This window comes from Aulonocara stuartgranti (genome assembly GCF_965226115.1).
Source record: "Aulonocara stuartgranti genome assembly, chromosome: 5".
Classification (NCBI taxonomy): Eukaryota; Metazoa; Chordata; class Actinopteri; order Cichliformes; family Cichlidae; genus Aulonocara; species Aulonocara stuartgranti.
The window spans coordinates 25872517-25886607 of record NC_138943.1 but is presented as its reverse complement, the minus strand read 5'-3'; the positions used below and the strand labels follow the sequence as shown (position 1 = coordinate 25886607).

At 42.2% G+C, this 14091-nt stretch overlaps 1 protein-coding gene across 1 annotated transcript; it reads right to left on the bottom strand.

Moving 5' to 3' along the window:
- Window positions 1-1623: 1623 nt before the first annotated feature.
- Window positions 1624-7012, bottom strand: LOC309707196 (keratin, type II cytoskeletal 8-like). Its single transcript, XM_082534370.1, has 9 exons — window positions 6487-7012; window positions 5036-5244; window positions 4407-4467; window positions 4175-4270; window positions 3913-4077; window positions 3341-3466; window positions 2981-3201; window positions 2840-2880; window positions 1624-2612 (listed from the first exon to the last, which is right to left on the bottom strand). Exons 1-9 carry the CDS (start codon window positions 6937-6939, stop codon window positions 2302-2304), a joined length of 1683 nt encoding a protein of 560 aa, XP_082390496.1. The 5' UTR covers window positions 6940-7012; the 3' UTR covers window positions 1624-2301.
- Between the last annotated feature and the right edge of the window lie 7079 nt (window positions 7013-14091).

Below are 14091 nucleotides of genomic sequence, written 5' to 3'. Positions count from 1 at the left end.
AAATAATAAAGAACAGGCTGCTGGGTTAATAAGCATGAATAGATCATAAAAGAAACCAGATACCACAGAGCATATACACCAGACAATATACTTGTGACCTATTCCTGGTTGGGTCTGAATTACTGAGGCCACTGGGGATACAGGACTGTCGGGTGTGATCTGCAGTGGCGGACAGGTTAAGTTACTTTGCTTAGATTTTTCTTTCTTTTTAGCATTTTGCTATTTCAAGTTTAAGGTTTAATGTTTTAGGGCTGTATTTCACAAAGACATTGAAAGCAACTACAGCACTAAAAATTCTGTACCAGCATCCTTGAGAAAGAAACTGCTCCCACCAGAGGTTAAGTCCACAAAATGGTTAGTTTTCATTTTCCAGCTATGTTTTTTTGCACATAACAACAATCACTGTGTTTAATTTAACTGAGCTTGGATTTTGTTGCATTTTGACTAAGCTAGCTGCTTCCCATTGTTTCCAGGCTTATTGCTAAGCTACACTAACTGCAGGTTGCAGTTAATATGCAGGAAGACATGGATGGTATCATGTGTTCTTATCTAACTCTCTACTAGGAAAGCAAATGAAAGTGCCCAGTGTACATTTCTCATACTCATCCTTTCAAAGTGAAACCTTATGCAGTGTTGACTAAATTCAGTTAGAGCAAAGCTGGGCATGTTAAGTTCTGGGAGGATATCTAAAGCATGATAAGCCTGAGTTTATAGCTACTACTTTCATTTCAGCTCTGCTGTTACTATGCTGTTATAAACACTGACTGTTTTTCCCAATCAGGCTTTCAAACCCTGAACATGCTCTAGTCTCTCCCTGTGTCTGGCTGCAGTACATTAAGTGTCGTGAACAGTGGGTGGGATTGTGGTATTTGCAAAGTTTTCTGTCTATAACCTCATGAGAGGCTCTATGGCCTTGGGTGGGGCACCACCACCACCACCACCCATAATTCATGTTCAAACCAGTTCCTAGATGGGCTCAAAGGCCTCTTAAGGAACAATGGACTGTAAGAGAAACCCTTCCTGTCCTCAGATATGTTACATGTGTTCCTTCCAAGCACTTGCAGATTCTCAACACTGTCAGCTTTAGTATGAAATGTATGTTTTAGGGGTTTGGGTTTTTTCTTTTTTTAGTTTGCTTGTTTGATGCTTGTTTTTTTATTTTTTAGGATATGTGTTGGATTTCTTTGTTTTGGTCACACTTTATGTGAGCTTTTAGTTGGTGTTAAGAGACAATATGACAGTTGCAGACATTTTTGAGGAAGGCCTAACGTTCAGTTCATTTTGTGAAAGAGAAACTCTTGAAATAGGGTGAACAAGGCAGGCTGGGACTTGCCAGGTATTCCAGGGAAAGATTTGTGTGGATTATCATCCTTTCTCATGTTAGATGTCGAAAGCCTCCTTTATCAAAAGCAGTACTTGTTTGTGTTGGAGAAAGCAACTGTTAGCAGCCGGAAAAACCAAGATAGCAGTTCCCTTGAGGTGATTTCCAGTGCTTTGTAACGACTGTTCTGTGCATCTTTAAGACGTTTCTATTTGATTTCACTTTCTTATCAAGTTAACAAACTACAGAAAAATTAACAGTGTCAGTGAATTTCAGCACAAACGCAACACAAGCACATCATGTAGATTTCTGTTTGAACGTTTATTATTGTGCAAACAGGAAAGTAGAAGTCACGAGAACTCGTGTGGCTGCTCTTCATCACAATTTAGAGTTTAACTACAAAAGGTTTGTCACTCCCTGCTCAGCATATAATGGCCTTCTTTTAAAAGTTGTGAATTACAGGTTGGTGTGATGGCAGTGCCTCCTGTTGGTTGAAGTACACAGGGTGAAAACACAAACAATACTGCCGCCTTTTGGCTAAAAAAGTGTGGTGCAGTGAAAGGTTTAACTCTTTAGCCCTCGAAAGCCTAGTTTGAGTAGCCTTGAAGCTATTTTCTTAACCTGGAGGTTTCCCTTTATTTCAGGGCTGCTTATAGAACAAACTCAAACTATTCAAACGGTCGTCAAACCACATCTTTACCTTTAATATATATTGTGATTGTCAACACTTATCATAGGGTATGGGGAGGTTTAAGGGGGAAAGAGTTAAAGTCTGGCACTGCTTCAGGTGACAGTAGAGAATTTAGAGAGTTTTTGGATATTTAAGCTTGATAAGCACCGCTGTGTTAAAAATATCTGAAGGAAAGGTGTGTTTACACTTCTTCACACATTTTTTGGGTGAAAATTGGATAAAGAAAAAGAATGTGCTTTTTCTTAATCTTCAACAACAAATCATGAATTTCTCAAAACAGGATGGAAAATCACTCTTCGGCTGCAGCTTCAGCCTCCACGTGCTCCGGCTCCTTCTTCTCCACAGCCTCTGGTTCCTCGGCTGCCGCTGCTGGCTTCTCCTCCTCCACCTGCTCCTTCTCCTCCTCCTTCTTCTCTTCCTTCTCTTTTTTCTCCTCGGTCTTCATCACCACTGTCTCCGTCTTGGTGACTGTGGTGCTCTTCACTGCCGTTCCCTCGACTGCTGACGTAGACCCACTGCTTGCTTTGACTTTATCAAAGGAACTGCTGATGTAGGAAGGGATGTAGGAACTCTCCAGACCGTAGGCATTGTAGTTCACACCTACAAATTCAGAGGAAGAAGTGAGTGATTAACATTGACACATGCTAATATATCAGAGTTGATATTATGAGATTCTAACAATATAAACTGTATCCTCAGATATGATATCTAGATAAGATGGCTTCAGTCATGGCAAGGTTGTGGGCTTGTCTGACCAGTAAAATGCTCTATATAGCAACAATTAACAAAGCAGAACTAGAAATAGTTGCACATAAGTATGAACTCACAAGTCTGCTTGGACACAGTGGTCTGAATTCCAGCTGCCAACCTTTGGGAAGAAAGAAATAATAAATAAAAGACAAGAACAAGTAAAAGCATGAGTATATTGCTATGTAAGATGTAGGAGAGCATAGGTGCTCTTAGATGACCTGTTCTCCTCTCCTTCCAACAGTTTCCTGTATGTAGCAATCTCAATGTCCAGAGCCAGCTTAACATTCATAAGTTCCTGGTATTGGCGGACTTGGAGTGCCATATCCTGTTTGGCTCTCTGAAGAGCTTCTTCCAACTCTCTGATGCGGAGTTTGGCATCTTTCACCGCCAGTTCGCCGCGTTCCTCAACCTCTGTGATCTGAGCTTCCAAACTGCTTCGCTAAAAGTGGGAGAAGCCAAGCAGAGCGAGGCATTGAATTCAATGGCCTTCATAAGCCCGGCAATGCAGTTTGAATTATTACCTTAATGTCAAAACCTCAAATCATTCAAATGAACAGAAGAAAATCTCTGTCCCTCACCTGAGCTTTAACCATGTCGATTTCAGACTGGAGCCTCGCCATCCTGCGGTTCATGTCAGCAATCTCAGCCCTGGTTGACTTGAGGTCTTCTCCATATCTACCCGCCGACTGCTCCATCTCTGCGTACTGGCATGAAAAGAGACAGATCATAGTGAAACTTTAAAACACAAAGTGATACTGCTGGCAGGTTTTTTGCACAATTAATTTGACATGGGGATCAGGAAATCATGTTGCAGCACTCCAACATGCAGTTTGCAATCTCCAGATCCATATTGGCTTTCTGCTCTTTGACTTCTTTGTATATGAAACTTTTCAGTATGTTGCAATAAAAGTAAAGGAAATCGCCTAAGATAGAATATCAGGAGACAATAGAGGTCAGAAAAGTCAGAAAAGAGAAGGCATCCCACACCATCTGCCACAAGTAAAACTCTTGTACCATGCAGAGATTTCAAGTTCATGCTCTTCAGTTTTAAATGTTCATGAACATTAAATAAGCTTAATGGACTGTCCTCACAGATGATGATCTATTACATAATTGTGGGCTTTAGTTTCCCATAGCTTTGTGGTCCCACCTTGGTCTGATACCATGACTCAGCCTCCTCTCTGCTCCTTTTGGCAATGTCTTCATATTGGGCACGCACTTCAGCGATAATTGCGTCCATGTCAAGATTACGGCTGTTGTCCATCTCCACCACAACAGATGTGTCCTTTATCTGGCTCTGCAACTCATTAATTTCCTATGAAGGACAAAAAAGAGGGAAAACATACAACTGATGCCTCCTGTAGAAACACTTTTTATTAGGCTGGAAGTGAAAAATGAAATGAGGTGATTACTGCATCGTAGAGCTGCTTCAAGAATTCAATCTCATCTGAAAGTCCATCCAGTTTGGCCTCGAGGTCCACTTTCATCATATATGCTGCATCTGTATCCTTTATTGGAAAAAAGACAGCACTGAGAACATTCATTGTTCATTACAGTCAAAGTTTAAAAAGAGGGCATTATTTTTCCTCATGAAGGCTAATTGTAGTTTCAAGATCAAGCATTTACTAGAAAGTCTGCACAGACCTTCTTTAATAAGACGAAGTTGTTCTCACACTCATTGCGCTTGTTGATCTCGTCCTCATACCTGCAGAAAAGGAGAATTTTTTAGTCTGTATATAAAGAAAAACCGGCAGTGTGCAATCATCATGGTGGGAAAGGTGCTTTGTCAGAACTGATAGCTCCATAAGTTAATATGGAAATGGTTCCATAAGTTACCATCTTTGCCTAATATGTGAAAAATCCCAGAGTCTGCCAGGGCAAACATGCAGATCTGTGTGCTGTGGCAACCCCTTCTGAATAAAGGAGCAGCTGTTTAAATCATAAGCTATTCTAGTAAGAAAACCTCCGTGAATACATGTGGTGCTGACAGTGAATATTAACTGTGAATATTCAGGGTTATTGTTATTTTTGCTCCACCACACTGCAAATGATTATTTTTATCTTCTTATCCGCTCTATCTTGTTGAAACTTTGGGTTCCTGACAGGAAGTTAAAAATAGCTCTGCAGGCTTTCTAAAAGCCAAACTGCACAAGTCTAGGAAAACTGGAAACAGAGTATCGTTGGCAGTTTAAGACTTTCCCAAATCTCGGACAAATAAAGCATGCCTTATGCTTGAGTGCAAGATTAAAGTGAAAAATCTCAACTCCACCCACTTGGTTTTAAAGTCCTCCACCAGGCCCGTTACGTTATGCAGGTCCGACTCCAGTTTGACTTTTTCGTGACCCAAGTTGTCCAGCTGCTTGCGCAGGTTGGTAATGTAGGCCTCGAACATAGCATCGACGTTTGAGTGAGATATGGTCTGCTCATGCAGAAGTTTCCATTTGGTCTCAAGCATTTTGTTTTGCTGTTCGAGGAAGCGTACCTGAAGATTGAAAGGTGGATGAATGCTTAGTAAGAAAAAGGAAGGAAACATGTAATGGGCAGAAAAGTGTGGGTGTATGTGATGACTGAAGCTCTGACTTGGTGGATGAAAAAAAACAATGGGGGAGTTACACAAATATCAAAACCTTTCCATAGAAAACAATAAATAATGGAGTGGTTGGTCACTGGGATATGTGGTGGATAGGGTGGGTGTGACTGAAGAGTTTTGTTTGAATCCAAAACATACAGAGATTAACTGAAAGGAAAAAATGAGTAACCAGACTTCTCTGGCCTCCAGCTGCTTCTATCTGTCACAGCAAATACTCCAATCTCAAGTTTAACCCACTGTGTTGCGTTTCAACACGAAGTGGCACTGTTTCTCACTTGCCACACAGCTTGCCCCTTTTACAGCTCTTTCATTAAGCGTCATGACCTTGGGTGGGGTCTGTGCTACCACTCAGCAAACACAGGAGAGGCAGACTGCTGTTTGTGGGTGTGCCATATCACACCAGTGCGCATAGGAGTGGACGAGTGAGCTGTGTTTTACAAGCAGGAGAATTACCCTCAGCGTGATTGATTTTTATATCAACTTCTGTCCCACCCTGCTCTCCTGAAAGCTTTGTGAACCTTAGTCTGTTTATGGGTTTCAGCGACAGATAACGAAAGAATGTGGTCTCTGGTGGTGAAAATTCAGGTCATAAACGTTGAAAATAATTCGGTAAATGAGATTCTGTTCGGTAGACACCTGACACTTCGCTCTCTACTTTCACAACCACTCGTTTTGCAGAATATTGCTCGTATGGGGAATGCACTCCTTTGAGCAAAATTCATCTGCTCTTCATCCCACTCCTGTACTCTGTATCCAGGTTGATCCTTTTATCTGAGCTCTATGATCTCGCCTGAGAGTGAAAACACTGGAAGCAGGAAAGCCATTAAGCAAACCAGGCAATATTCCCAGCAGACTGTATAGATTGTTATGAAGTTTTGACAGGGAATGTCTTAAGGATGATCTCTTCTGTGAAATGAAACTTCTTTCATCTTTCACTCATTTTGGCTTGTAGCGTATCTCTGCAGTTTGTCTGTGCTGTTCTGCTACTGCCGTCACATTCAGTTTCACCCCAGCACTCCTGTCACTTATAGAAGTGTGGATCGTTTGCTGTTGGTGTTTTGCAGTTTATATGTGCTTTTCTGCAGCATGAATTTCAAACACAAGATTTCACATTTCATTACAACCTCGACTGACCTTGTCGATGAAGGAAGCAAAGCGGTTGTTCAGGGTCTTGATCTGCTCCTTCTCTTCAGTACGGATTGCCTGGATGGTGGGGTCGATCTCCAGGTTCAAGGGAGCCAACAGGCTCTTGTTCACTGTCACTGCTGTGATGGGGGCCACAAATTCATTGGCCATGCCACCTGCTACACCTCCACCAAAGCCTGAATATCCAAACTCTACACCACCTAATCTTTGTCCGGATCCCCCAGCGGCAAACCCACCGACCGTCTTACAGCCCCCAACACCCACAGCTGCACCACTGCTGCCCACTCCTCCATATGAGCTGCGGACACCGTAGCTCTGCCTGGCACTCCCCACACCATGACCTCCATAGCCAGAGAAGGAGCGGCTGCTGAAGCCCTGCGTTGGGCTTCTGGGTGAGGACACAGTGGAGTAGGCGGTGGTCTTCACAGCTCTGACAGACATGGTGTAGGAGGAAGTCTGTAGCACTGAGGTTTTGTGAGAGGAGAGACTGCTGAGAGGAGAGTCAGGCAGACAGACCCACCCTGGTCCTGTGTACTATTTATTAGAGTAGGGGAGGAACCCTGCTGAGGTGCGATTGGCTGGTGTCCTCAGTAGGGGAGTGAAGGATAAGGGGGGAGAAAGAGCAAGAGGGGGAGAGATGAGGGAATGTCAGGGGAGAAAATTGCATCATGTTACACTTTTACAGCACATTAAAAGCACAAGAATTACGTAATATCAGAATGCCTTTTTTATATATAAAAAAAGGTTTCCAGAGATTCTGAAAGCAGAAGCTCTGGAAACCTGGAAAACAACCTTTGTGAAGTTGCATTTTCCATGCTTCATAGTTACAGTTGCATTAAAATTATTTTGCAACCAAGTTTACTTCACATGCTTTAGTCACACCTTGGACACATACGATCTACATCCTCATTGTATTTTACATATACTTATACACACACAGCAAACACTGGGTATAAGGAACATGTACACCACTTTATGAGCTTCCCTTCTACTTTATAACACCTCTGACAGGCTGTGATATATGGCAAAGTAAACTGTGCTTGGACAGTATGATGCCCTCTCCTAGCTGGTGGGCATCGACTGTGTAAACCCAGCAAAACAACTGCAGATTTAAAACATTGAATATGTTCCACCACTTTTTTGTCTTTGTATTTTTTGAAATATGTCTTTTAACATTTTATACCAAATGTTTTGTTACCTGTTGGACCAGATTTGTGCAAATGTGCAGCTTGCACAAAGAAACTATGTAATGGGCTGGGTGTTTCATTATCAGCAATAATTGCCACCGATCTATGCTATGTACACACACACATTGATAAACATTCCTTCTGTGTTTGCGCTTCACCTGCTGATATACACACATCCATCAACTCCATCAATTCACGTTGTGGAAATCTTCATTGATTTATCACTTGGCAGATTTATGACTCACAATCTTTTCAGGGCATTTCAATGGCTGTTGCCTAATTTAACCAGAATAACCCAACGTCTTCCCTCTAACAACATTTTTAGCAAACGTCTGTTCTTTGTTTTTCAGGTTTTGTCTGTCAGGGAGGGAAAAAAGACCACCTATTTATGAGCTCACGGAAAGAGAGAAATCCCATGGTACACTGCCATGTGCAAAATAAATGTGAACAGACACAAGGGGGTACATCTTATGGAAAGTACAACCTGAAAAAAAGACTTGTAAGCTGATCAAAAAATGTGTGTTTCACTTGGCTAATCTCAAACGGTGACGCGGTACTTCACAATGGAGCACTTGTGCTAAAGTTGGAGACAACCATATATGTACAAGTCTTTTTGCACAGCATATGTACAGCCTTTTTGCTGTTTCACTAACTCAGCCTCTCCGACGAGCACTAGCTCATGAACAGAGCTGCACTTTGTGCTAATTTTATTTTTTAACACATGATTAGAGCTAGTTGTCTCATCTCTCCTGATAATTCCTTTTTTTTTCTGTGTGAGAAAAGTGAAAAGGTTCATTTCAGAAGTTAATCCCCCAATGCTCCTCTGAGGCTGGTGATGTTATGGTTTGTGTGAAGCTGCTAGATGACACATCAGGACAGGAATGTGCTGAGAAAGATCCACATACATGCTACAAGCCAGTGAGGAGAGGTGCTGAGAAGACGAGCTGGTGGGGTATATGAGAACGCAATTAGCAGCGATAAGAAACAAAGCTATTTCACAACCACTGACTCTCACTGAGAAGTTCATTTTGGACAGGGTGGGATGCACAACAAGTTAACTTATAGTTACATGAGCAGTTATCAGTGACTCATTCTTTTTACAGACCAATATGCTCATTATTATACAATATACATACACTTGGGGTAATAATGTTTGATTGTTTGAGCTGGAAGACCCCTCCACGGCCCATCTTCAGAACTCCTGAAGGAAGGTTCTTATCCAAGATTTTATGGTAGATGGACCCCTCAATCGGCCCCACAGTGCAGTGATCTCATCCTGTACCCTTAGCAGAAACACAGCCCCAAACCATAATGTTTCCACCTTCATGATTGACTGTAAGATCGATGTTTATTGGATCCTACGCAGCATTTCTCTTCCTCCAAACACGACGGGCCAAGTTGACGCCAAAGAGCTCGATTTTGGTTTCATCTCACCACAGAACTTTCTCGCAAGCCTTCTCTGAATCACTTAGATGTTCATTAACAAACATTAACGACCTTTGCAATTCAGAATCTGATAGTCATGTGGAGACAATCAACCAGTAAGTTTCAAATCTGTAAATAAATTGCCACAGACTTGTAGATCTGCTCCACCCGGGTCGGGTTTTGGCTTTCTACAGGAATCTCTCCAGAAGTTGGCCCAGAAGGCGCAGAGACAGAACTCATTTATCAAGAACTTAGACGTCAGCAAGAAAAAACAAAAGGACTGCCTTCACAGAGATATAAAGACTCAGATTTATAGACTTGGGTCTATAGTTGTGTTGCTGGGGCCAGAGTGATTACCGGCCTTCTACTTACAGGGTGGTCGACATGTAAAGTGTAACTGAGTTGTGGCATAGCTGGCTCTGGCCTTGGACTGTGTGTTTTATCCTTTTGCAAGTGGGACACTGGACTTGACTATTCCTTCATTTTTTGATCATTGTACTAATACATGTTGTCTTTTAGAATTTTATTGGTTGTCATTTTTTCCCACAGCTCCTGCAGCATCTCAACGAGGATGACCCAGATCGGCGCACAGAATTTGCAGAATAGGCAAAACAAAAATTGGAACAGGACCCTCAGTTCACGCAGAAGATTTTGTTCAGTGATGAGGCAAACTTTTATGTGAATGGTGAAGTTAACAAACAAAACCACCGCTATTGGTCTGACACTAACCCACATTGGATGGATCCCTCCAAGACTGTTGGAACAACAAAAGTGATGGTTTGGTGTGGTATATTGGGCACAACGATAGTGGGTCCATTCTTCATCAATGGAAACCTCAAGGCGACTGGATATTTGAAATTGCTACATGATGATGTGTTTCCCTCTTCATGCACTGAAGCTGGCACGTTCCCTGAGTTTTTCCAGCAAGATGGTGCACCACCACATTATGGGTGCCAGGTCCGAGCATTCCTAGATGAACAGTTTCCTGGAAAGTGGTCTGGTGCCAGGTCTGGTCCCCACGGTCTGCCAGCCAGACCGTGGGGAATGAGGACCCAAAACACAGACTCTGCGATGCAAACAGTGCTCTTTATTTACAGTGAAAGCTGTAAACACAATAAATCCCCGTTGCTCCTTTGAATCCCGTGTGTGCGCTTCCCTCCGACGTCTGTGCTCGTGCTCCCCGCTGTTGTGTTTCCGCACACCCCGTGCGTGCTGCCTTTCTGGTCCACTCTTCCTCCTGCAGGAAAACCACAGAAACAGCCGTCAACACTAACCCCGGCGGGCATACACAAACAGCACTGTCATACACTGACACACACTGACTTGGGATGACAACTCAATGATCCCACGCCGGTGGGAGCTCCAACACTCTCCTAAGTAGCTCCCCCGACGAGCCCTGACCACCAACAGGTGTGTGGCAGGAACTTCAGGTGTGGCCAGTCCTCCTGCAGGGCCACACCCATCAGGCCTGCATGTGGCTGTTCTCCATCCTCCAGCCACACATGTACACACCCTGCCTATACATATAATGAGTGGAACACAGACTAACACAGCATTGTGCAGAAAGACACACACATCACCAAATAATAACGATAGTAATAATAATAATAATAATAATAACAACAACAGTCAAAACTGCTCACGGACCCCCGAGTCCTTCAGAGCCGGGCCAGTTGAATGGCCCCCAAGGTCTCCCGATCTGACCCCCTTAGACTTTTATCTTTGGGGTCATCTGAAGGCAATTCTCTATGGTGTGAAGATACGAGATGTGCAGCACCTGAAACTACGGATACTGGATGCCTGTGCTGGCATTTCTCCTGCGGTGTTGCTATCAGTGTGTGAAGAGTGGGAGAAGAGGGTTGCATTGACAATCCAACACAATGGGCAGCACATTGAACACATTTTTTAAGTGGTTATGTCGAAACCAAGCACACCATTGTTTTTCATTACCAATAAGTTTGATGTGTCACATGGCCCTCTTCCTATTGAAAAAACAAAAGCTGTATCCAAGATGGCCGACTTCTAAATGGCCACCATGGTCACCACCCATCTTGAGGAGTTTGCCCCCTCACATATACTAATGTGCCACAAACAGGACTTTAATATCACCAACCATCCCCATTTTATCACGGTGTATCCATATAAATGGCCCACCCTGTATATTGTGTTTTGTTTTGTTTTTAATTGTTGATATTCTGTCTCTCCTCATTAAAATTAAACTACAATAAAAATGACAAACGGATCATTTCTTTAGAAATGAGAAAAGTTAAAAATTCAGCAAGTGATCCAATTATTTCCCCCGTTGTGTAGCTATCATTTGACAGGTATATGATAAAAGATTAAAATGCATATACTTAGAAATGGCATAAAAAGCAGGCATGCAAAAATATTCATTACAGTAAGAAGTGGCGTTGCTGTTATTTTTTTTCTTCTTTGGTCTTCAAAGTTGGACTTTGCTGTGTTTAGAGGAGCTTGCCAAGCCTTGAAAGCAATCAAAAGTATGTGCTATAAAACTCTTTTCCTGCTTCACCCTTGAATGCCTGTTCAAACAAAAAACACCCACATACAGTGATGAAATACACATTTACGCGCTTGGTAAGAGGTATATAAACTCAATGGACATAAACTCGCTAAAGGCAGAGGACCACCCTTCTTCTGCTCCAGTAGGTTTGTTTGCTTTGAGACTTGTGCCCCCTTGTGGTTGGAGCGCAGAGGTAGATTCAGTAAAGTGAATCCATTCCCATATATAAAGCGAGTCCTTTATTTGTTGGTATTGTGAAAACGTCTACATTGTGAATCTTAATTTACAGGAGGTGCATAGTAAAAGATATTAAACTGAAAAATTATAGTGTGAATCACTTTAAAACTGAGAAATAGGGCATGGACTTTGGTAGAGAATAAACTCGCACATTTCCTCAAATACATTTTGAAACACAATGGATAAATTCGTGAAATTACCACTTAAACAGATATTTTTTAAATCAGTTATATTGCTGAACTCTGCAATGAACCTAAGCTAATCTATCTCTCGTGCACAGGGGCATGTAGGTGACTCTCCAGTGCATCAGCTCAAACTCGTAGCTCAGGCTCATTTTAGGTCTTCCTGTGAAATGTCTTTGTGCCAGAAATGAAAATGACATCTCACAGAGAAAATGTCTCTTAGGCGACACAATTCAATAACCTCTGCTGTGTGAGCTTTCTTGTCTGCCAATGGTCCACGTTTAACCTAGAAGATAAATGTGTTTGTACAATTCTACTGACAATATCCAGTGTGACCACCTCTATTCTTTAACGCAGCCTGGAATCTCTGAGGCAGCTTTCTTATCATTTCTTTAAGTAGTCTTCTTTGGATGCTTGCTTGCTTTTGTTCCATTCTCTCTCGCCATGATCCCACACTGCTTCAGTAATGTCGAGGTCCAAGCTCTGTGGAGAGGACATGACTTTCAGGCACTGATTATCTGCTGTAGATAGTTTTTACGTCACAGGAAACACTAAGGACACACTGCACACAGTGTTAAGATATGCCACATTTTCAGCTAATAGCTCTTTGGGAATTACCTCACTGATCCAAAGATAGCATTTTATGCCTTTCAAAATGTGTTATCTTTGACATTTTTCATAGAATCAAGTAAATAAATGAGAACATATTTTGTGACAAGCTGCTAGAGTAGGATGTCTTGAGACCGGTCTTGGTCTTCACTTGATCTTGTCTTGGTCTCGACAGACTTTGATCTTGGTCTTGTCTTGGTCTCGCTTTCTCGGTCTTGCTGTCTCAGATCGACATAGTGATCGGGAGACTTGGAGTCAACAGTATCCATGACACACAACGTAACATTCGATAATGTGTCATGCGCAAAAGCATCAGCTCTAAGAGCCGTGCTTAGAGAGTGCTTTGTAGTGAATCAGAAGAGTCGACTCCCATTGAGCGAGAGCCGGCTCCTCACTTAATTTCCTTTCGCTGCTCAGCTCTCACACAGTGACTCAGCTATGCTCCAATCCCTCCATACTGTGGCCAATCACATGCAAGGATATAGGATAATATCATTATGTGAAAAACAGAGAGGGTGAGAGATGTGACAGTCAAGTGGAGCTGCGTCTGTCCTCTCAGTAAGTGAGTGAGACAGTAGACAGTGGTGAGGAGGGCTGTGCGAGTGCATCCCAAAAACACATAAATATGCCTGACACCAGTAAACGAAGCAGCATCTGGCTGCAGTTTAAAGACCTTTTTGTCTCGGTCTTTGCTCGTCTCGACTTTGTCTTGGTCTTGACTCGGTCTGTCTTTGTCTTGGTCTTGGTTTAGGCAGTCTTGACTACAAGTCTACAGGCTGCTAGAGAAAAAGTGCCTGAAGACATAAAATGTACTCTCTATTAAGTTTATATCTTCAGTTAGGTACCTTTTTCATACTTGAATGATTCATAGGTCCGTGTTGAGTGGCTTAACATACAAAAATGCTCTAAAAATAGTCAGCTGCAAGGAATGGACTAAAAGTATAACAGCTGCTAATCTCCAAAGAAAAATTGAAAGACCTTAAGAAAGCCTGGAGAACTATTGCTCAAGACCACTTAAAAAAATAAAAAAATTAAAATAAAAGTCTGGCTCCTGGGAAGCAAAACATAAAGAAGTCAGGGATGGCTCACAACTTTTACACAGTACTGTATGTACAAATTTAAACAAGGTCCCTTCTTTGGTATCTTTGAGCATCTTGGATGAGTCAGTGAAAGAATGACAAAAAAGAGGAAGGGAGGATGCAGAAATGTGAGTCACTTAGAGTGTATCATACTCACATGCATGTCAGCACTGTTTTGTGTATGTGTGACACGACCACAGATACAATATGCATGATAATAAATATGCAAATGCATCTATGCAAATGTAGATTTTGGATTTTGTATACATCTACGAGCATACGGTTTACGCTGTAAAGAAAGGAAACTAAAGAGAAAGAAGGAGGGAAGTAAAATTAATTCGAGGCCGCAGCAG

Excerpts from the sequence above, each read along its gene's own strand:
- LOC309707196 (XM_082534370.1), bottom strand. The coding sequence starts at position 6,939 with ATGTCTGTCAGAGCTGTGAAGACCACCGCCTACTCCACTGTGTCCTCA. Across the intron at positions 4,468-5,035 it reads GTGGAGGACTTTAAAACCAA|GTATGAGGACGAGATCAACA; the intron begins GTGGGTGGAGTT and ends CCTTTTCTGCAG. Across the intron at positions 3,467-3,912 it reads AGTCATGGTATCAGACCAAG|TACGCAGAGATGGAGCAGTC; the intron begins GTGGGACCACAA and ends TTTTCATGCCAG.